The sequence below is a fragment of the Anopheles bellator genome, chromosome 2 (assembly GCF_943735745.2).
Source record: "Anopheles bellator chromosome 2, idAnoBellAS_SP24_06.2, whole genome shotgun sequence".
Taxonomy (NCBI): Eukaryota; Metazoa; Arthropoda; class Insecta; order Diptera; family Culicidae; genus Anopheles; species Anopheles bellator.
Genome location: NC_071286.1, coordinates 75,820,585 through 75,841,035, shown reverse-complemented (window position 1 = coordinate 75,841,035; position 20,451 = coordinate 75,820,585). Strand labels below are relative to the sequence as shown.

Genomic DNA, 20,451 nt, shown 5'->3' with positions numbered 1-20,451 from the left:
GACGAGCCCTTAACAAGGACCAAGATTTCGTTTGCTTTATGGTAGCCATTTTTTATACCACCGGTGTCCTAGCCCGGGTCCGTTGGATTGCTCGTTCCGGGTCGTCCCCGGTAGGCCGTGTTGAAGTGAGCTTGCCTTTCATCGACCCAGTGACCTGTCTCGCTTTCGCACTGCGGCGAGTGGTGCGAGCTTCGACACCATTTCAATTAACGAAATTAAACAAACTCTGATCTCTCATCTTTCGATCGATAAGCCCGTTTGTTGGCAAACATCCTTACGCCCGGCCCCACTCGCCGGGAAGCTGAAGCGCGCAATCCGGACTCCGGTGCCGTTGCAGCACATCAAAGCCTCATCCGCGACCGAATTCGCCCTTCCATTTCGGGTGAAAATGGAATCGATTTACGGCGGCGTCTATTTACACATTGTAATTTGCGGGACGGGGAAGGGGGGCTCCCTCTGGTTGTGAGGAGCGTATGGACCGGCACCACTCCGTTATCGGGACCCATCTTGCACTTATGCCGCCTGTCGAGTGTTTGGTGTTTTTACACAAATTAGAAAGTGAATGTGTCAAACCCTTTTAACTCAGAGTTTATCGTTGTTTCGTGTAAAGTATTGATCTTTTAGTCAATATTTTAGAGAGTAGCCGTTACTCTCTTCTAATTGGCCCATCGAATCAAACCCAAATTCGTGAATGTATGTATGAATTCTTCAATCGAAATGAAATCTTATCGTTAATTAGAGAATCATCCCAACTTCGAAATCATCTTTACATCGAAACATCCTATGCAAAGCTCGCATTGCGATGTTTTCGATGTTTTTCTATCACAAACCGTGTTGGGTACTATGTTGTATGCAATGCACAGTGTTGCACACAATGCAAAGGGAAAAATGTTGCCAGAGGTCCTCTGAGATATTTAAATCATATTTTAAAATAGTGTAGCGCGTTTATAGACTTAACCTTAGTAAGGACCCTAGTTTAAGCTAGTTTTCTTTCAAATATGTCTCGTAGATCCGTCCCCTGGTGGCCGTGTGGGGTTCTGTTTGCAAATCGGGGTTTTATTTCGTAGAGTACAGTTAACAAACATTATTTGGATCATTTTTGGAAGAAATGACACGGAATGATACACTTATGTACAATGGCGGAGCCTATTATGGTAACACACACGTTTCTGTTTGCGATGTAAGTTGCCGAGGGTTAGAAAGAAAAACTCAGTTCGTTATATGGCAAGCTGCCGGTTCCGCCACATTGCGAGTTGAGCACATACCTGCCACACGCTTGACCACTGTCAGAGCCAGCGCCGGGCGACGTGAATTCTTACCTCGGGGGCAAGCAATCCGTTACCCATTGCGCCGGTCGACAGCGCCACCACAGCACCTCGCACTGCAGCCATTACCAAACGCATCTTTCTCTCCACCGGAGGGGCTCGGTTCGCTTTCGGTTCCGTACACCGAAGGCGAAGAGCTGACGATCGCATCGCACCGTTGGTTAGTAGAGTGGCGGCGATTAATGGTTAAGAAGCATCCGCGGCCCGCACCTGAAGCTGCAGAAGAGCACAAAGAAAGAAGACGCAAGCCATCGCATTACTACTACCTTCTGCACGGGTTAATATTGATATGTTACACGTTTCTTTCATTGGCCACAAACGGATCCGCCCCGTTGTTTTTAAATCTTGCTTGTTTTAAATATATTTTCGTTTGTTTGCTTCTCTGCTCACAATCAACCGCAACTCGTTTCCATTCGTACTCCTTTCACATCCTGGCCAGTTAGGTCAGGAGTTTGCTTATTCCGTTGCGGGGGACGACATATGTGAAAGACTTTGTGTTATTGATCAATTATGTCGTTTGCAAATCACCTATTGCTCCTCGCGTGCCCCTAATCGACCGCAAGCGGGTCGGATTTCGTGGAACAATTGTTGTTTCACAGTTCCGCATTCATTACGTTTCTCATTTGTCTTTTTATGCAAGTCCTTTCTTAGCAGGAACCGAGTTAATTAGGGAACCCCTGGAGCCGTAGCGCCGTAGGTTTACGTTTGTTGGGGTGGTAGAGTGTTTTTGTAAGTGTGTGTTGTAAGTTTAGAGCGACGGGATTAGGGATAATAATTAGTATATACTTAATAATTGATGTAGTAATAGTAATGTAGCAAATAGGCGAATAGTGCTTTAATGTGGTGGTGGAGTTCGGATTTCGCGGCATAGTCCCGCCGGCATAGTCACCCCGAACGATCACCTCCCTGTTCGCGCTCACTAGAGTTCGTGTTACCGAAAGTTTTAATTTTCATACAACATCCAAAAATCTATCCTAAAGGGCGTACCGAGAAGTAGGGAATCTGTTTCAAACTCGTGTGTCGTGTGTTTGTTTCGAACGGTTCTGTGGCAAGGGCAAAGAAGCCCACGGAACATCCAAAGATATTATTAGGTTATTTTACATAATCTTGCGATTTTTTTCAAAGTTGCTTCTGATTTGTTAAAACTGTGTCTATTAGACAGGCCTGCAAAATGGGTCACACTCTGCATACCGAAAGTGGTACGGTTTGCAACATTCCGTTCCGTGGGCTTCCTCTCCCTAGTCGTGTCTGTGTATTTGTTGCGTGGATTTTAGTTTAAATGTTGTCCATATGTGGCGCCATTTTAGGCAACTATGATATTTTTTTGTGTTCTACTTATTTTCTCTACGACCCGTGAGTGAGTAAAAAGGTTGAAACAAACCTTCCAGCAAAGTACTGCTGCAGGAGAAAGGTCATCTTGAAATCGCACAATGTGTTTTGTAAATATTTTCCACTCGCTCTGCTTTACCTATAAGTCTACAAGTTCTTTTGTGGGCAACGTCTCGTCAATTCCCACGTTTAGCGGTTAAAGGTATCGCACGTTTCCATTCTGAGGTTGGCCAACACGCACGTTTGACACGGAAGTGTGCCAAAGTGGTTGTTTCCGTTAGTTAACTTGATGCAAAAAGGGCGTAAGTACTTCTGGCTACAGTGTGTGGCATTCCTGGTGGCGTAGTTCAAACTATGATACATTCGACAAGATGATGGGATTCCATTGATCTGCGGAACAGGTTGGCAGAATCTGAGGTGAGTGCTTGATTGGGCGGTAGAGTGATATAAACATTGTGCCTTCCGTTCCGTCGGACGCGAGTGCGGAACATTCGACAATGGTAAGCTTCGTTATGTACAGCCGAGTCGCCGGATAAATACTTTAGCTTTCCTTCACTTGTAAGTATAAGCTGCCTTGGACTTTTGAGTTTCCACAACACAATGCCGCCGTCACGGTAAATGCCATGCCGAACTCCTGCGCCAGGACACGCCAGGCACGGCAAATAAAACAAACACACACACGCGAATAACACGAGCATTAATGAGCAGAACACCTCCTGTGTCCCCGGGCGTGGTATTAAATATGGATTGGTTTTCTCGCTTCGAACGTGGTGGCTTTCGTCGGCGGAAGTAAATCAATATGATTTAATAGCGTTGCTTGTTACTAGGTTAAATATTAGTTATGACTGAAACTGCATCTAATCTGCATTCCCTGCTACCGCTTCGTTAATGTTACTCACCACACATTGTAGTGTGTAGTGTGTTGTTTGTGTGTGGATTAGTGTCATAAGAAGATGAAATTTGCTTACATCTTAACTCCGATTACGTCTCTGCTACGCCGTCGATCAGTCATGAGCACGAGTTCGATGTTCGTTTGGCCATTTTTGGGTAATGGCGGTGAGAGTTAAAAAAATCGTAAAACAACTCGCTCTGCACTCACGCGCTTACCGCAGAGAGAAACGCTCCTGATCGCGGTTCCGTTACGCTACTACGAACTACATAATTCGAAGGCTATATCAAACAAGAACAGAGATTAACGACTACGACGTGGTACACGGGTTAAACACCTAAGCTCTTTGAACGAAACATTCTTTCCCGTTCCCCACTAAGACGGAACGTGGGTCGTGGCCACCGAGAGAAGCACAGATAACCTAACCACAACAGTGTGTCTGATATGCTAGCAAAGAGTAAGAAAGAAGAAAACTCATCTGGACGGCGTATTCATCGATGCAAACGTAACTCAACAAACAATCCAACGATTCGATTCAACTAAATTTACATCTAAAACATTAGTGCCTAACGTGAAGCGCGTTCCCCGGCTCCTGAACATCATGGGGGAGATGCAACAAAACTACTTTCCGATTAATTACAGCTAATGAGGGTCCCTATTATGCTGGCGGTTGAAGACTAAGTTGTGACTGAACGGGCTTACCGTCACACAAGCCGCCCGAGTAACGAAACGGTCTAAAGCTTAAAATATGTCCAAACTTTGCTTCTTCACTAAACCATTGGCCACTTGTGGGGGCGCATGGTATGTCCTGTTAGTAGTTTAGTAAAATTTATGTGATCATTAAGTGGCTTCACTCTACCTTTACGCTCGTATTTAACTCATACTAGATATGGCGCTGATATACTTTTCCGTGTCAGTTTGCTTCGAACACAGTGTTTCGTGAGTCGTTTTCATTCCAAACAAAACAAAACCGGTGGCATTTAGAAAACACGCCGGGAACACTTCAAATGAACAGCGTTTTCCACACGCACACGCACGCATTTTTCCGACACCACGATCATTTATGTACATCTGTTTATCTGTTGCTCCTGCCTCCGCGGGGAATGTTTTCCGTTCCGGGGCGCGTGAGCCCCCGGGCAGCCGGGGGCTGGACGGGAGCGACAATTTTGAGATTGGTAGGACGGCGCTGTGCAGCGCCGTTTCTGCTGAGGGCGGTACACCTGTGTTTCAGGGGAGTGGATGGTGGCCACGACTTTGGGTTGCCTAGCCGTTATTGTTGACGTGCTTCTGCACCTGGTTGAGGATGTCAGCGCACTTTTCGTACATGATTTGATTGTTGGTGTTATTGCTCAGACTGTTATTGTTAATACCGTCATTGTGATTCCTTAAAAGCAAGCAAAAGCTAAACATTAATCAACTCCATCTTGTTTGGACCATCGCTTCTATCGCCCCACGTACCGGTTGGTCACCTTCGTGAGCATGTTTTGCGTCATAATGACGGCGTTTTCGAGCTCCTTTAGCATGAGCGAGTTGTTGCGGCCATTGTTCGCCGTTTCGTCGCTAGACTTCAGCCGCTGGTGGAGCTGTATGACGCTGGCCGTGGTTTGCACGAGCTGATTGATGATGTTCGTGCACAGCTGGTTTGTAACTGTAGCGGAGAGTGGACGGATTTAAAATTTATTATCTGCTACACACGGTAGTTTTGCAGAATGTGCCATAAAACGATGTGACCCTTAAATATTTGAATGGATTGTTATTAATTCCAAAAAATCGGCCGAAGGTGTGATTTCAAAGAGCTTTTTCCAATTTATGGCACATCCTGCTCGGTTCCCGTCAGTTCGTTAACTTACGGTCCGCGTTATCCAGATCGGTATCCTTGATTGGCACAATGCCACCGTGGTTTTGTCCACCACCACCACCATTGGTATCGGTGGCACCACCGACGACAACGGTGACCGTCTTCTTTGCCACCAGACTAGCGTTCACGTTTGCTATCCGCTTGTGCTCGAACGCAATGCTGCGCGGTCGGGGCGGAACGGCTGGCTTTGTGGGCATCGGACTGACCACGCTCGTCGGTGACTCCTCCGAGCTAGACTCATCCTGCCCGGTGGTCGAAATGTTCACTAGAGGGAAACGAGAAAGAGGCGATCTAGCTATTCCTTGCCCAAATTCTGACTGTGCTTGCGTCCTGCGTCCACTTACCACTGCTGTAGGCGTTCTGGAGACCCTTTCGCCGGTTGATGATGCCTGCGGCACTGCGGGGATTGATGTACTTGCCGCCGCTACCGTTGGTGGGCCCATTGCTCGAACCGTTGATCTTGTTTTGCGATGAAATCGTTGGCTTCAGCAGACCACCCCGGCTACCACCGACCGGTTCCGCTTCCGAGTCGCTCTGGGGAAAATGATCCGAAAATGACATTCGACATCACGGTGCCTCGAGCCCAAATTACTTACCGCCTGGTTGAGCATTCCAACCGACACACTGCGCACTCCCATGCCGGACGCAAGCGACATCGGGCCGCCACCCTTTCCCACCGATGAGGTGCTCCGCTTAGGCGGGTTCCGTGTCGGCGTGCTGATGGTTCGGTTGCTCGGGGAAGGCTTATAGCCACTGCCAGCTGTCGATGACGGATTGGATGATTTGTTGTATCCTGCACGGTTTGTACCACGGACAACCAAAGGAACCGATTCGACAAAATAAACCATGCCATGCCGGGAGGAATGTTCGTAAACAAAAGGAAATACAAATTATTAATTGTAAGCAAAATTAAAATACTTGAAAACATGGTTTGCTACAGACTACTTTAGTAGGAAAAACGGAAAAAGTAGAAATCGTTTCGCTTATAAAATAATATAACATTTTCTGTTAATTCATTCGCACACTTTGTGGAGAGAACTTTTAAATATTTGGCTTGCTCTTGCATTTTAAAACGATCTGCGATCGCGCATCGCAGGAATTTGACAGAACAATGATAAAATCAGACGAAACACTAAACAAATACGCGCGAAAAACGAATTTCTTAACACTGGAGAAAAAACTGGTGAAAAAGTGGTTGAAACTAGTGCTGTAAGGAGCAATCGGAACACAACAGCGCATAGGAAACACAAAAACTCGTAAGAAGAACAAAAAATAGAAAACAGAGCGAGAAAGAAAGAGAGAAAACAGGGAACTACAAACAACGAAACGGAAAGAAAGGAAGAAAACTTTGCTTTACCTTTTCCCATACTCAAATCACTAAGCGAGCAAGCGCGTCTAATCGATGATTCACTATCTTGCGCAGAGATTAAGCTTCGGGGATTACCACCTACACACACGAACACACCCACACAAACACAAAACGGTTGCGTACGTTTGTGTCAGGATTGTGGCATAGTGTCAAGGGGGTGTTGGGGTTTTCGTGTTTCCGGATTGCAATAGGAAGGGATCGGATTTTGGCGGCGTTGCGTGGAGTTCGGGCGAGCAGTGACCATCAAACATGTGCGTGAACAGGGCCGCACACGCAATCGATCGCACAACGTGTTTTCGGTGCATCGTTATTTGGTCGTTTGTTTGTTTGTTTTGGTTTCGCACGGATACACCAGGCACATCGAGACAGGTAATATTTATGAAAAGAGGTAAAAAGAAAGAAAAAAGAAAATAACGTTTTAAATTTAACAGCCTTGCGGACATCAAGCATGCCAAAGGGCATGCCGAAATCTGGGTTTTGATCCAAAATTTAAGAGATTATTTACAAACGACTAGGTTTAACGGTTGATTAACTACTACGGTGCGATAGGAGAATGATGTACGGTGATGCAGAATACGATCGTGAGCTAGCAGCGAGAAGGAACGAGTGTGGCGCATAACTAGACCGGCCTTTGGTGTAAAATGATGTGACTTTTGTAAGAGATGTTCGCTCAACCCGAAGGCAAGTAGATGACAAGGTGAGGCTTTTTGGCGATGATTTAGTCTCCTTTCACTTTCAGATCGGCTAAGGCTTTGCAGTGTGCAGGTTGTGAGTGTTAAAGAAGCAACATTGAAAGCAAAAAGCCAAAGGCACAATGCGAACCAAAGCATGAAAAGCGAGGAAGCAAACCGGAACCAGTGCGTCTAAGCTATACACACAGCTATCTGTCCACCGAGAAATATCAATGATAAAATGGGGAAAAGAAAATATATAAATCTACCACCGATTCGGAATTATGTTTGAACCAGTGTTTCATGCAACAACACAGCTTCGTATCGAATGCGGACTATTGTACGAAAATATCGCCCCAGAAAACGACATAAACGAAACAAGAACTGAGAAAGAAACGCAGTCGTGCACAACAACTGAAATCGAAAGAACGGAAAACGTAAGACACTCGTGTCTCGCTCCAACAAAAAAAAAACTTTCGGAAGGGACTACAGAACCACCTTCATCGTCGCCATCGGAAGCTCCGATCGCGGCGACGGCCGCTGCGACAGCCGCCACGACGGCCGCCATCGAGTGTTCGTCCTTTTCCGACAGCTCGTCTTCGTCCTTCTGCTTGTAGGATCCCGCGCCATCCGCACAGCAGCAGCCTCCGCCAGTAACGTCGGCCTCGTCCTCCCCACGGTCACACTGGAAGTCACCATCATCGTCGCCGTCCCGGCAGCAGCACCGCCCATCCGTCGTCCCAAAGTCGAGCACATCGGGCAAACTGAAGTTGCGCTTCATGCGCGCCTTCGCCTGGTGCCAGCTCTTCTCGTTTTCCAACTCCTCCTGCGCGTCCTTGGCCAACCGGTCAAAGTTCTCCGTCAAACTCTTCACGTACCCCTTCTGGCGCGGGTCGCACTCGAACGGTCGCATCCGGTACGCTTTGGATGCCCGCTCCTGCTCCAGCTTGCGTTCCTCCAACTCAACCAGCTTGTTGATGATGCCGATTTTCTTCTCGATGTCCAGAAACTTGCTGAACTCCCCGGTGGCTAGCAAACCACAGCCGCCGATCAGCTTCTCCAGTTCGGTCCCCACCATCGGGCTGGCGGCCGGTTTCTTCCGAGGTGATTCGAGCGCTTCCTCCGCCACGTCGTGATCATCGACGCCCGGATCCGGGTGAGCCATCACTTCCAGCGCTTCGACTCCGAGTTCCGTCGTCAGCAGTGGGTGGTGACTATCGGGCGTATTGAGTGAATCGGTTGAGTTTTCCTTCCGCACGCTCGCCGCTCGGTGCTTCCGCGAGAGTAGCTCCAGGCTATCCATGTTGTCGTCCTCGCTAACGCCCTTCTCGGCGACGTACACTTCGAAGGACTTTTCCTCGCCAAACGCCTCACCACCCACCGGACCACGGCGACCTGACCCCGACCCTGGATGACTGCCGACCGAGACCGACATTCCCACCAGATGATGATCGCGGTTGACGAAGTCCCGCAGTTTCGCTCCATCCTCGAACCCCGCCGCCGACGACGACAGTTGGCCGATGATCGTGTTGAACTTCTCCTTCGAGCGCACCCGACCCCGCCCCTTCATGCTGGCCGACCGGCGGTGCGCCACCGGGGGCTTGTGCGGGACGTACTCCATCTCGAGCGTTCGATCCGCGCCGTACCGTTCGCCGATCGCCGCCTGGCGCTGCTCCTGCTCGAAGCGCTGCAGATTTTGTTCGAACTTTTTCGAGTTCCTCGCAATCCGACGGCCACCCATCTCGATCTCGAAGCTGCACGACTTCTTCATCACGTAAATGGACGCCTCCGTTGTGCCGAAAATGTCCGAGCGCGTGATCGCGGTAGCGTTGGTAGCGTTGACCAATTTGCGTACCAAAAGCTCACTGGCAGCAGTAGCGGGGCCACCGCCACCGGTGGACTCGTTGCAGTTGTACAGTGGATTCGAGTTTTGCTGCTTCCGCTGGTTAGCAAAGTCTTTGCTGAGGCTTTTCACCGTAGCACCTCCGTACTGGGCCGCTTTGGACGTGAGCGAAGGGATGAAATCGTCCTCATCGCCACTGAACGGTTCGCTATCGAACGCCGCCGCGGGGACGGTTAGCATATCCCGACCGGACGATAGTGGGGCGGCAGCCGCCACCGACATCATGCTAGGCAGGAAGCGTGGGTAACTGACGGACGTCGGCATTCCGGGGACACCCTGGCGGCGGACGTGCTGCGGAGAGCGCGATTCGGCGATCCCTTCGGTGAAACCGTAGCCCATCATCGAGTCCATCGCTGGCGTCTGGAAGTAGGCACCCTGCATGTAGTAATCGAACCCACTGCCCGCGTTCGGGCTCGATCCGTACGACTTGGAGGATGCACCGCATCCGGGCGGGTTGGCCGCCGAAAGACGGCCTCCCCCGGGCGGCGGCATTCCAACGTGATCGCGTCGTCCGAAACGCCCAAACAGCACCTCGAGCGGTGCACTTTTGCACTCCGAATCGTCCGACAGGATGCTCTCCATGCTGTTGCAGAAGCTGACCCCGCCGCTGCCGTACTCGTCGGAGAGGAGACTCTCTTGGCTCTTGCGCGTCGGGTACTGTTGGCCGAGGAAGAAGCTGGCACTCGAGTGGCGCTGCGTTTCGAGAAAGCGATGCTCCGCCTGTCGGATCGCCTCATCGTCGTCGAGAATGTCCGACAGCGACACGTTTCGGTAGGGCGGCGGAGCGGCCACCAGCGGCGCCGGTTGATCGTAAATAAAGTACTCGGACACCGAGCGTTTTGGCAGTGAGGGTTTCGGCGGCAGCGCGGGCCGATGTTTGGCACAGGTTGTTTTTCGTTTCTTTGGCATCTTCGTCTGATCCACGTCCAGATCGAGACTGCAATCCTCCAGCGAGTCCGAGCTGAAGTTGGGTTCGTCCTCCGACAGGAAGCCGTGCTCGTGGCGTTCGTCTCCCGTCACGGGCACGGACACGGCCGCAGTGGTTGGTTCCGGTTCCGGACCCACCTTCCGCTCCGGTTCCGACGCTCGCTTTGCGGCGCGATCCTTCGAGGGCTGTATGTCGTCCAGATCGCCGTACTTGCTCGTTATCTCGCGGATCATCTTCTCCGTGTCCGAGTGGATCATGCTGAGGATCGTTTTGGCATCTTCGTAGTACATCGAGTGGCGCGATTGCCCGTGCCGACCACCGGCTCCGTGGGAAGACGCATTATTGTGCGATGATTCGTCGTGGTTTGACGGGCTGGACCATTCCTGCTCTTCGTGCACCGGCGAGACCGGGCAGGATTTGTAGTTCTTCAGTATGCCCGGGTGTTTGCGCAGTTTATCGGCCGGGACGGGAGGAAGTTCGGATAGGGCCAGTTTTTCTGGGCGTCGCACGGTGCTGGCGCCCGGCTGATCGTAGATTCCCACGTCGCGTGGGTACGGCGGCAGTTCCTGCTGGATCTGGTTCAGGAGGGCACAGTGCTGGGCCAGCTTCGCGCGCGGTGCAGCGCTGTGAAGAAAGTTGGAGCAGCTGGAACCGGTGATGCCAGCCGTAGCTAGCGCCGGAGGGTACAGACTACATCCTGCATTAAAATCACAACCAACTAAATCAAACCACAACCGCCCCACGACGAACCGAGAGACACAACAGACAAAATAGCGCATTTTAAGCGAAACGAAAACACAAACCAGCACATTTACCGTTTTTTATCGAAACGAACGCCATTTTAATGGCGTGGAACGGAGCGGCATGGAAGAGAAGAAAGGGGTAGAGAAAGAGAAAAGAGAAAAATTGGAGTTTTTCCGTGTCTGCAAATGCACCATCCAACGAAACATTTACCATTACGCGTAATGCTGAAACATTTATCATTCCACGGGTGTCGAACGAAAGAAACAAAACGAAATGGGTGTAACAACGAAAAGAACTCAAAAGCGGCGGTGGCGGTGGTGGGTGGCCACAGGGGAACCTCAGTGACGTCGCGGGATTAAATAGCTTCTCAAGAGTGCTTCGTTTAGTAGCCGGATGATGGTGGTGCTCTCGGGGATACTTCTAAATACTTTGTGTGTCGACGTTAAGCCTTTTGCTCCAACAGTCACTCTACGCTGCGGTGTGCCTACGCTAGTGGAAAGGTTAGAAAAGCTGCCCCATTCGAGGAGACGAGACCGGCCCCTGGGATGGTTCTCTGTTTAGCCCAGCCGGTCGGTCCTGGGGAGGGCTCTAGCGCTATGCGTGGTCAACATAAAAAGAAACACCGCAAACACCGACCCCACACTGTTCTCCCCGGCAGGTGGCGGCACCACACCATAAACCGAATCACACTCTACAGTCCCACGTGTGGAGCAGAGTTAGTAACCCAAACGAAACCAGATTGGGCAAACGGGTGAGAAAACAAAAAATAAAACGTAAAATTCCTACAAAAACTACCACCACAAACGGCGCACGCACAACTTACCTATCCGCTGCACGCGACCCGGGCTGCCGGCTGCCATGTTCATCGAGTGACTCAGGTCGGATATGCTTTGACTAGCGCGAAGACCGGACCGGTAACCGACCTGTGTAGAGAGATGATTTCGTTCTGTTTTAATGGATGTCGTGTGAATAGTTTTCAAACAAATTAGTTCGTCGGAAAGCTAGTAATATTATGTTGGGTTCAATAAGGATGCGTGCGTGAATAGACATTAATAGGTTAGGGCAAACGAACGGAATTATATCGGACAACTTGTGATTAAAAGCTTGAAATGCACCCAAAACTAGAACATCTTTCTGAGTGCTTCGTTCAATTAAGTATGTCAATAGTTATAGCAAACGAGTGGGTTCACTGAAGGGGGCTGGAGTGACTTTCTAAGTACAAACAAAGAGGCGCACGGAGAAAATAAAAATCATTGTTCGATTTCATAACTTTCACTATAACATTGTATCCTGTATCCTTTCAGTATCTTTGGTATCCTTCACAAAATGTGCCGAAGCACAAAAACCCACCACGATAAATTCTGGTTTAGCATAATTTTTGCTTCTGCTGGCCATTCCAAATACCTCGCGCGCCACAGAGAGCGTTGCCACTCTGGTGGCGGTAAATAAACAACGAAAGCAATTAACAGAACACATCCGGTTCGTATCCTTTTTCATAGACCACAACAAGCTGACACTGCAAATCCTGGCTGAGTGAGTGCCCCGTTTGTTTTGGTTTTGCCAGTCCAGGCAAAAGCCATCGCCATTAGAAAGCGCGGCGCATGTGTTCCACACACAGATCCCCTTTCGAGTCCACGGAGCCGCCTATCCGGACCCATGGTTGGTCTGTGGGTGGACATTTTGCAACCTGAATGGATTAATTACGAACTGCACAGCACCGTGGGACGAAGAACTGCGGCGAGTCGGCGGGGATGTCGGGCGTCACGATTTGATTGATGGCATTTTGATAGCTCTCGTCGCCCCTGGGCCCGGTGAGGAAATCAAAATGAATCTGACTTTCGATTGGCGTAAACACGAAGCCGTAGGAGAGAATTAACGCAAGCCTGTTACTCCATTAATAGACGAAAGCTGCAGTGTTCGCGGGAACTGATTTATTTGTGCGCTGCTTGTTTGTGATTTAAACATTTAAAACTTAAACTGTTTAGAGGCCGATAAGTAGCGCCGATGTTAGATTTCATTGAAAGGGGTCAGAAAGGGAGTATTAGGAAAAGAAAACGAATAACACGTATCTCACCTTCAAACGAGCAATATTTAAGGGAATTTTAACGTCACGCTTATTATGAAACATTATGCCCTAGAAAAATATAGGTTTACCATAAAGTTATTTACGAGGATTGAGAAGGGAAGGTCGGAACGAAAACTGGGACATCGTCCAGTTTGCGGTCGAGCATGAATCATGCCAAGTACACATACACACACGAAGGTAGAGCAGGAACAGTTTTAACAAAAATAATTATTGAAAAATTGGCCACCGATCCGGCCACCTCCGGTAAACCGGAGAACAGGAACATAACAGACACACAGAGGCACACAAACAAAGGTTACTCACATTCTCCAGCTTGGCCTTTGCCTCGTTGATCACCTTCATGAGCTCTTCTTTTTTGTTGTTGGCAAAGGACTTCGATATGCTCGTCGTGATCTTCGGATCATTGTTGTGGATGGCGCTCATACTTTTGCGTGCTTGTGCTGCGAAAACGAAAGGATAATCGCGTAATTGAAACGTGGCGAACTGCCTTTCCTACACACTCGCAAGCCTTACATCGTTCCCGGTCGGACAGACTGCCCGGGCCATCGAGGACGGCTTGCAGGAAACTGGATGACGTTTGCTGCGGAATGCTCTCGGAGCTGCCGCCGAGAGTGGAAGCGAGCGAGCGATCGGCATTGTCACCGCTCGGTGTCGAGCCTTCGTCCTCATCGTCCGAAGTGCCGGTGCCGGTCCCGGTGCCGGATGCCGCACTCTGCAGCTGGACCGCTATGCTGAGGCCCTGCTTTTCGAGTTTCTGCCGTCGGATCGATTTGCGGAGCTCGTTCGTGTCCACGTCGTTGATTTTAAAGTCCCTGGGGCGAGAAAGTTAGTGTTAACGTCGGAGACGGCGCGTGGCGCGAAGTTTTTGTCACTTACGTCGGTGTGGACGGTGCTGCCGATGGGTAGTACACCATACCGTGGTCGGAGCTCGTTCGTTCACCGTCCGAAATGTCCTCCACGTCCCCGTCGTGCTCGGTGTTCGATTCCGAGTTCAGACTGTGCAGTGCCTTCGCATCGACCATCAGTTTCTTCTGCAAAAACGTCATCCCCAGGTCGCGCCGATTCTCCCGGCCACTGTCGATCGAACTGTCCTCGCTGAGATAAGCGTTGCTGTAGATGTCCTTCGAGCTGCCACTGTTGTACCCGGACGTCGGTGTGTTGGCGTTCGCGGGCGGCTGGTGGTCCTTCTGTGACCCCGACTGCCGATCGCTGCTGGTGGTGTACGTTGCGTTCAACGGACTGTCGACGATGTTGCGCAGATCGAGCGGTTCCTCCAACTGGCCCTTTTGACCCCAACGGCCCCGTGGTTTCGGTACGATGCCACCGAAGTTGCTGCCTCCCTGACTAGGACTGCTGCCGAGGACGGGTGAATTGGACTGATCTTCGGACGTCTTGCGTTTGGCCCACTGCGGCAGCTGGCCGACGTCGGCAAAGCGATACCCGGGCGCGGCCGGAGCCGGGTCTTCGAGCAGGAACGACGGAGTGGCGTTTGGTGGTGATCCATACTCGCCCGAGGCATTCGAACCCGCCGGCTGTCCCTGGGGCGGCGGATGGTTCAGGATGGCATCCGTGAAGGGGTTAGTGGGTTGGAGGGTGCGTGGAATTGGCTGGTGACCCGAACGGAGTGCTTGCTGCGAGAGGCGCGCTTGCATCGTGACAATCATATCGTGTGGCACCTGCCAGATGAACACGCACCCGTCGCCACTGGCCGATATCAGATACTTGCAGTCGTTCGTGAACTTGAGCCCCGTCACCAGCTCGCTGTGGCCGTACATTCGCGCCATGCACTCGTTCGAGTAGTAATCGTACACGCTCAGCGTCTTGTCCGTGCAGGAGGTGGCGATGTAGATGCCGCTCAGATCGAGGCTCACCTTGATCAGGCTGCCCTCGTCCGAGTGCGAGCCCTTGAAGGTTTTCGTGTGCTTCGCGTTCTGCGTGCTGTACACGCGAATGTTCCGATCCTGGCACGCGGTCAGAATGTGCTTGTAGTTGCTGTCCACCTCCATGTCGTAGAGCGTGTTCTTGCCGGAGCAGTTGTTGCCGCGCAGGAACACGTTGTTCTGGTAGTGGCGGAAGATGATGGATTTGTCGGCTCCGCAGGACACCATCTGGAACTGCTTGCCCACCCCAATGAACCGCACCGACGTGATGCTGCTCGAGTGGTCGTCTAGCGTCTGCAGGATGCGGTAGTTGGCGTCGCAATCGAAGATGTGGATCAACCGATCGCGGCTGGCACTGGCCAGCAGCCGTCGTTCGATCTTTTCGTTCGTGTACTCCAGGCACAGCACCTCCGAGTCGTGCGCCTCGATCGTCGTAATCAGCTTAAGGTTACTGAGATTGTAGATTCGGATGTTGCCGCTCCGGTCGCCCGTGGCCAGCTGGCGGCTGTCGGGGGCAATCTTGATGCACCGCACCCCGTTGCGCCCGTCGTAGCTGGAGTTCTTCTCTGCCCCGTGGATCGGATTGTCCGTGTCGCGGATAAAGCTCAGCTCGTCGTCGATGTACAGCACCTTCAGCAGCTCCTTGCTGTAGATGTTGCGCCGGTAGATGTCGTTGTGCTCGCACCCGTCCACGTCCCACACGCGGATCGTGTCGTCCGACGAGCAGGTCATGAAGCAGTCGGACGGCAGCGTGGCCACATCCCCGCCGGAGCTGTATCGGTAGCTGAATGGCACGGTTTCGACGCCCCAGATGCAGGCGGAATGGTACAGGAACGAGTGGCTTTTTCCCACCCGCCGGATGTCCCGAAGGTCCCAGATGTACAGGCTGTGGTCGTTGTACACGCACATCACCTTCGAGCGCGCCTCGTCGTACACGATGGCAATTGTGTCCGGGTACTTGGCGTTCTGTGGGACGGCCATCATGTGGTTGATGTGGACGCCCTGCGCCACGTCCACACCGAGAAAGTGCGTCCGCGGGAGCGTCGTGATGTACTCGAGCGTTTCGGCATTGAACACCCTAAAACGAGCGGACAAACGGAGGCGGGGTAAATATTTGGAGAGATACCGGGCAGTTGCGATCTCGCAGCGACCTACCTTACGATGGCTTCGGCACACCCGACGAGAATGTACTTTGTACTGGCAACCATACAGTTGGCCGCGTTAGTCCGGCACATCACCCACTTGTCGAGCAGCCGGCGCGCGTTAAACTCCACCAGGTGGCCGTTGCGGGTGATCGCGTACGTGCTCTCGGCCATCTCGCCCTTCCCGCAGGCCACCGCACAGAAGTCGTTGTTCCGCAGCTCGCCCAGGATGGCGCTGCGGCCCATCAGCGGGATCGGTTCCTTGTACTTGCGGCTTCCCTCCAGGTACCAGTACTTCACGTGCCGGTTGCCGACCGTCACAAAGTAGTTGCCATCCTCGCTGAAGCTGACGGCCACCACCTTCGCCGTCACCTTGTTCGACGCAATCTTCAGGTTCGCCTTCCAGTCGAACACGTTCACAATGTTGTCGTGCTGGGAGCCGACCGACACCAGATACTTGCCGGTCGGTGAGAACGCCACGCAGCTGACCGCGTACTTGTGGCCGGAAAACTCGGCCACGATGCTACCGGCCGCCCCATTTTCGTACGCTCCGCCGCCACCGTTCGCATCCAGTTCCCACACCTTGATCGACGGGTTGTGGCCGCACTCGCCGGTGGCCAGGTACCGGCCACACTGTGAGTATGCGACCGCCGTGATCGCTTTCTTCGTTGTGTTGAGCAGGAAGTTTTGGGACAGCTTCTTCGAGTTGAACAGCACCACGGTGCATCTGTGGACGGGACAGGAAGTGAGCAAAAAGAATTAATTCGTTATTTGTTTAAAATCGTTTCGTTTTTCACATTTTTACAATGTTTTATGTCATGCGATCGCAACACCAGGTGCCCATCAAATCGATCACCCAATGGGTGCGTTTTAATATCAGAAGCATTCATGCAGATTGCAGACCCGCAGGACCGAACCCTTTTTACTTACGACGCAAGCGTAACACTAGTGTGTAATTTTTAAACCCCCCAGAAAAGCGGGCCTCGAGGATCGGCAGAGACATTCAATGGTTCCCTAGCCTGGCCACCGCCGATCGGTCGCAACTGGAAGTGGCCATATTTGGAAAACCGATCATTCCGAGTGCGGTGAACGGGCGCGCGGGCGCCCTCCTCACCTGCGGCACTGATCACTGTGTTGTGCCCCGCCAGCAAACAATCAGCACGACCCGACAATTGTGTGGACTTAGCTCTCCGAACTACTGTGGGGGTCTCTCCTTTCATAGGTCGCTCTCGGTGGTATGTAAATTGACGGTTTGCGCACCGGCGGCAGCTCAATCTGCGGACTCGGCATCGGGCCACCGTCAAAAGGTTGAGGCGCGCTACCTTGAGGAGCTTTTGCTGCGCTCCACGGAGAGGGTTACGAAATGTTGGTTTTGAGCCCCGCGCACTTTATTTTCCCTTATTGTCCGCCAGTGGACCACCACACATTTGGACCACTCGTGCTCGTGCTCGTTAGCCAACGTTTGACACCTCGATCCGGCTTTCGGCGGCTGCCGCCTCTCTAACGAGCTTCGGCGTGCAACAACACTCTGCCCCGTGAACAATAGGCGCACAATTGGGAAAGCAAACAAGAGGGATCAATAAAAAGCACACGATAGGCAAAAACATGGGCCCACATCACTGCCCAAGGGAAGCTTTCTCGGCGGAACTAGTTTCCCTATGGTAGCCACCAGGCTTTGTGAGCCTCGCTAGAGATCCGCGCGGGGAGTGATCGACGAGATTGAAGATCGGGCCATTTTAGGGCTCGCACGTCACGCTTACGAAACACGCCGCCTGCTTTTGCTGGCCCGAAACAGCTGTCGACGGGTCGCCGGCGATGGTCAATCATCATCCGCAATTATCCTGTGGTCTGGACTGTTTGACGTGACGTGACGAAAAGACCCTTTGCACAGCAACTTCATCTTCGGTTTTATCTGTTTGCCGAGTTTTTATGAAAAAAAACACCATTTTTATGTGCAATCGGCTGAAGTTACGAGGCGTTTCTTGTGTGACGTTTCACGACAGTGGAGTTCCCTTCCTCAATTATAAATGTCGATTAAAAATAGATCTCGTTGCACAAGCTATTTGACGAATTCCTCGACTAATTATACATTAATATTAATATTTTTAAGTAAAAGCATTAGTTGTTTTAATCGATTATCATAGACCAAAGAGCTGACTTCAGAGCTCTTGAGCTTGCGTATCGGACTCGCTCTGTAACCCACTTAGTGATCACCTATATCAGGTCAGGTGTATAGTGAACCCATGGATTGAGCGACGTTGCATATGCAAAGAAGGTCAATCCTGATATGCCTTCCTCGGCAGGTCTTCCTCCGGTCTTCGCCGTAGGTTCAACTCCCCGAACGAGACGCGTAGGTGTTGTGGACCTTCTACCCAAGCACAGCCGGTGTCCACAACCAACATCCAGCCAGGCCAGCAAGTGGGTTTTCACACTCGACTTGTGCGACGCGACTATTTTGTTTGTTTCGGGGACGAATGAGTTGCTGATTTGCTCGTCAACCGCGTGTCCTCGGCTACGGCGGGCGTCGGTCTATTTTGGGCTATCGCGCACAGCTCATCGAACATCGTGTTCGAGCATTAGTGAGCTTGTTGTGCGTTCCACAAGAAGTTTCTACACGTTTCCGCCTTTCCGGCGGCACACGCGCGCTACCAGCCAACGCACCCTCCGAAAACCATCTCCGCATGTAAATTGCCTGTTCCTACGCACTTTTGACTAAATATTTCCTACTTTAAAAGCGACGGAAATCAGGCGAATTTTAGTACACACAAACCACAGGTGGTGGACTGAGGATTATACGGCGTCATTTGTGCCGATTTCTTCGAGTCCAAGAGGTGATAAAAGTGATGCAAAACGAACCGATAGGCAGTCAAAGCGTCCCCCTCCCGGGTCCGGGGCTTCTGTCCTCCAGGTGGTGCCGTTTTAGCCGACCACATCTCGTGGGGTTGCATTTTATTGATGCGCGTATAAAATTTATGGCGCACGGTTACGATGCTGCTGGTGGGTTGTCGTGTGTGTCCAAACATTAGCTTAGGATTAATGTCGTCACTTGCGCTTCAGGCGATTGAAGCACGCCCCGTCAGGTGGACTTCAACAGTCAACGGAGAAGAAAACAGAGGCGGACTTCTGATCGTCGGATGGAGTGGCGATCGATGTCTGCCTCCATTATGTCGCTGTCATTTCCATACGATTATCGGTCAGTTTGAAAATGCAAGCGGATCCGAATAAAACTCCAAAGGCGATTTTAAACCACTATCGGTAGCTTCCAACCGGCGATACCGTGAAGCAGAGGAGCCTAATTTATGTGCCGGGGCTTTAATTAAGGTGGCATTACGGACCGGCGTATCGATGATGAGAATGTCTTCATTCCATAATAGGAGCCCTACATCGGCTTGGCAAAACAAAGGTCTCAACTCTATCGTGCACTCTAAATGAAAGATTATTATCCTTGAAATGCCCCCTTATCCCCCAAAAAAAAGTCTGTAAGTATTAGATTTTACAACCTGTTTTGCATACTAGTTTTCGATTTCATTTGCAGGTCCGAAAAGATTGACGGCACCGTGGAGCTAATCTCTTAAACCTCCTGAACCTGATCAGCACACAATTTTTTTAAACCAATTTTAGACAACCCTTCACCCAGCTGATGAATCCGCCCCCAGTCAGCGGCCATCGCTAATCGAATAATCATCTTAATGTTGCAGATACCTCCACAGGGCAAGGGGCACCACCATTGGGAAAGTGCCGGGCCCAATGGCGATGGGAGGAAAATTCGCATTTCGTTTCACCTTCGGGCGTGGTGGGCTTTTAAATATTGCCCGTAGGTGGCCCCAATTTCTGCCCGGCCGGCTGGGCGTTGCTGGACACCTAAATCAACCCAGAGAGACCTAAAAGGTAGGCAGGCTCTGCTCTTTGGTTTTCTTCGGAGCAACCGCATCTGAATACTAGCCACCGGTTCCGCTTTCGGATGCGGATCGCGCAAATTAGGGTTACGGTGTTTGTAAACCGGCCCGACGACTGTGGCCGCCGCCTCTCGCCACAGCCAGAGAAAATGGCAAGCGCCACGGCAGTTTCTTGGCCGCCCCCCCGGCGGTATTGGTATGTGTGCACGCTCGATTTGTTTGCACAACACACTCGGAAGTGCTCGCGGAATCGCGCGCAAAGAAATCGGAGGCCTCACTATGCCGGTTCTGCATGGTTGAGGTGGCCGGCACGCGAGGTCTGGCGAATGTTGCTGGAAAATCACGGCAAATAGCGGGGCATCCGAACGTGGCTCCAGCGCCCCGAGGCTTAGTTAGCAGAAGGAGGCGCCTTTAAAATGCAAACGATGCGA

At 51.3% G+C, this 20,451-nt stretch overlaps 1 protein-coding gene across 1 annotated transcript in view; it reads right to left on the bottom strand.

Annotated features, from left to right (window-relative positions):
• Window positions 1-1,059: 1,059 nt before the first annotated feature.
• Window positions 1,060-20,451, bottom strand: part of LOC131208065 (uncharacterized) — a 58,990-nt gene continuing 39,598 nt past the window's right edge. The window contains exons 3-19 of the mRNA XM_058200710.1: window positions 16,138-16,851; window positions 13,979-16,060; window positions 13,616-13,914; window positions 13,406-13,542; window positions 13,091-13,150; window positions 11,833-11,939; window positions 11,321-11,353; window positions 9,538-10,917; window positions 8,619-9,480; window positions 8,188-8,537; window positions 7,940-8,094; window positions 6,749-6,848; window positions 5,998-6,154; window positions 5,746-5,935; window positions 5,394-5,666; window positions 5,002-5,191; window positions 1,060-4,927 (exon numbers count right to left, since the gene is read on the bottom strand). Coding sequence (XP_058056693.1) covers window positions 4,807-4,927; window positions 5,002-5,191; window positions 5,394-5,666; window positions 5,746-5,935; window positions 5,998-6,154; window positions 6,749-6,848; window positions 7,940-8,094; window positions 8,188-8,537; window positions 8,619-9,480; window positions 9,538-10,917; window positions 11,321-11,353; window positions 11,833-11,939; window positions 13,091-13,150; window positions 13,406-13,542; window positions 13,616-13,914; window positions 13,979-16,060; window positions 16,138-16,851 — 7,210 coding nt within the window. The 3' untranslated portion in view covers window positions 1,060-4,806. The remainder of the gene's footprint in view (window positions 4,928-5,001; window positions 5,192-5,393; window positions 5,667-5,745; window positions 5,936-5,997; window positions 6,155-6,748; window positions 6,849-7,939; window positions 8,095-8,187; window positions 8,538-8,618; window positions 9,481-9,537; window positions 10,918-11,320; window positions 11,354-11,832; window positions 11,940-13,090; window positions 13,151-13,405; window positions 13,543-13,615; window positions 13,915-13,978; window positions 16,061-16,137; window positions 16,852-20,451) is intronic.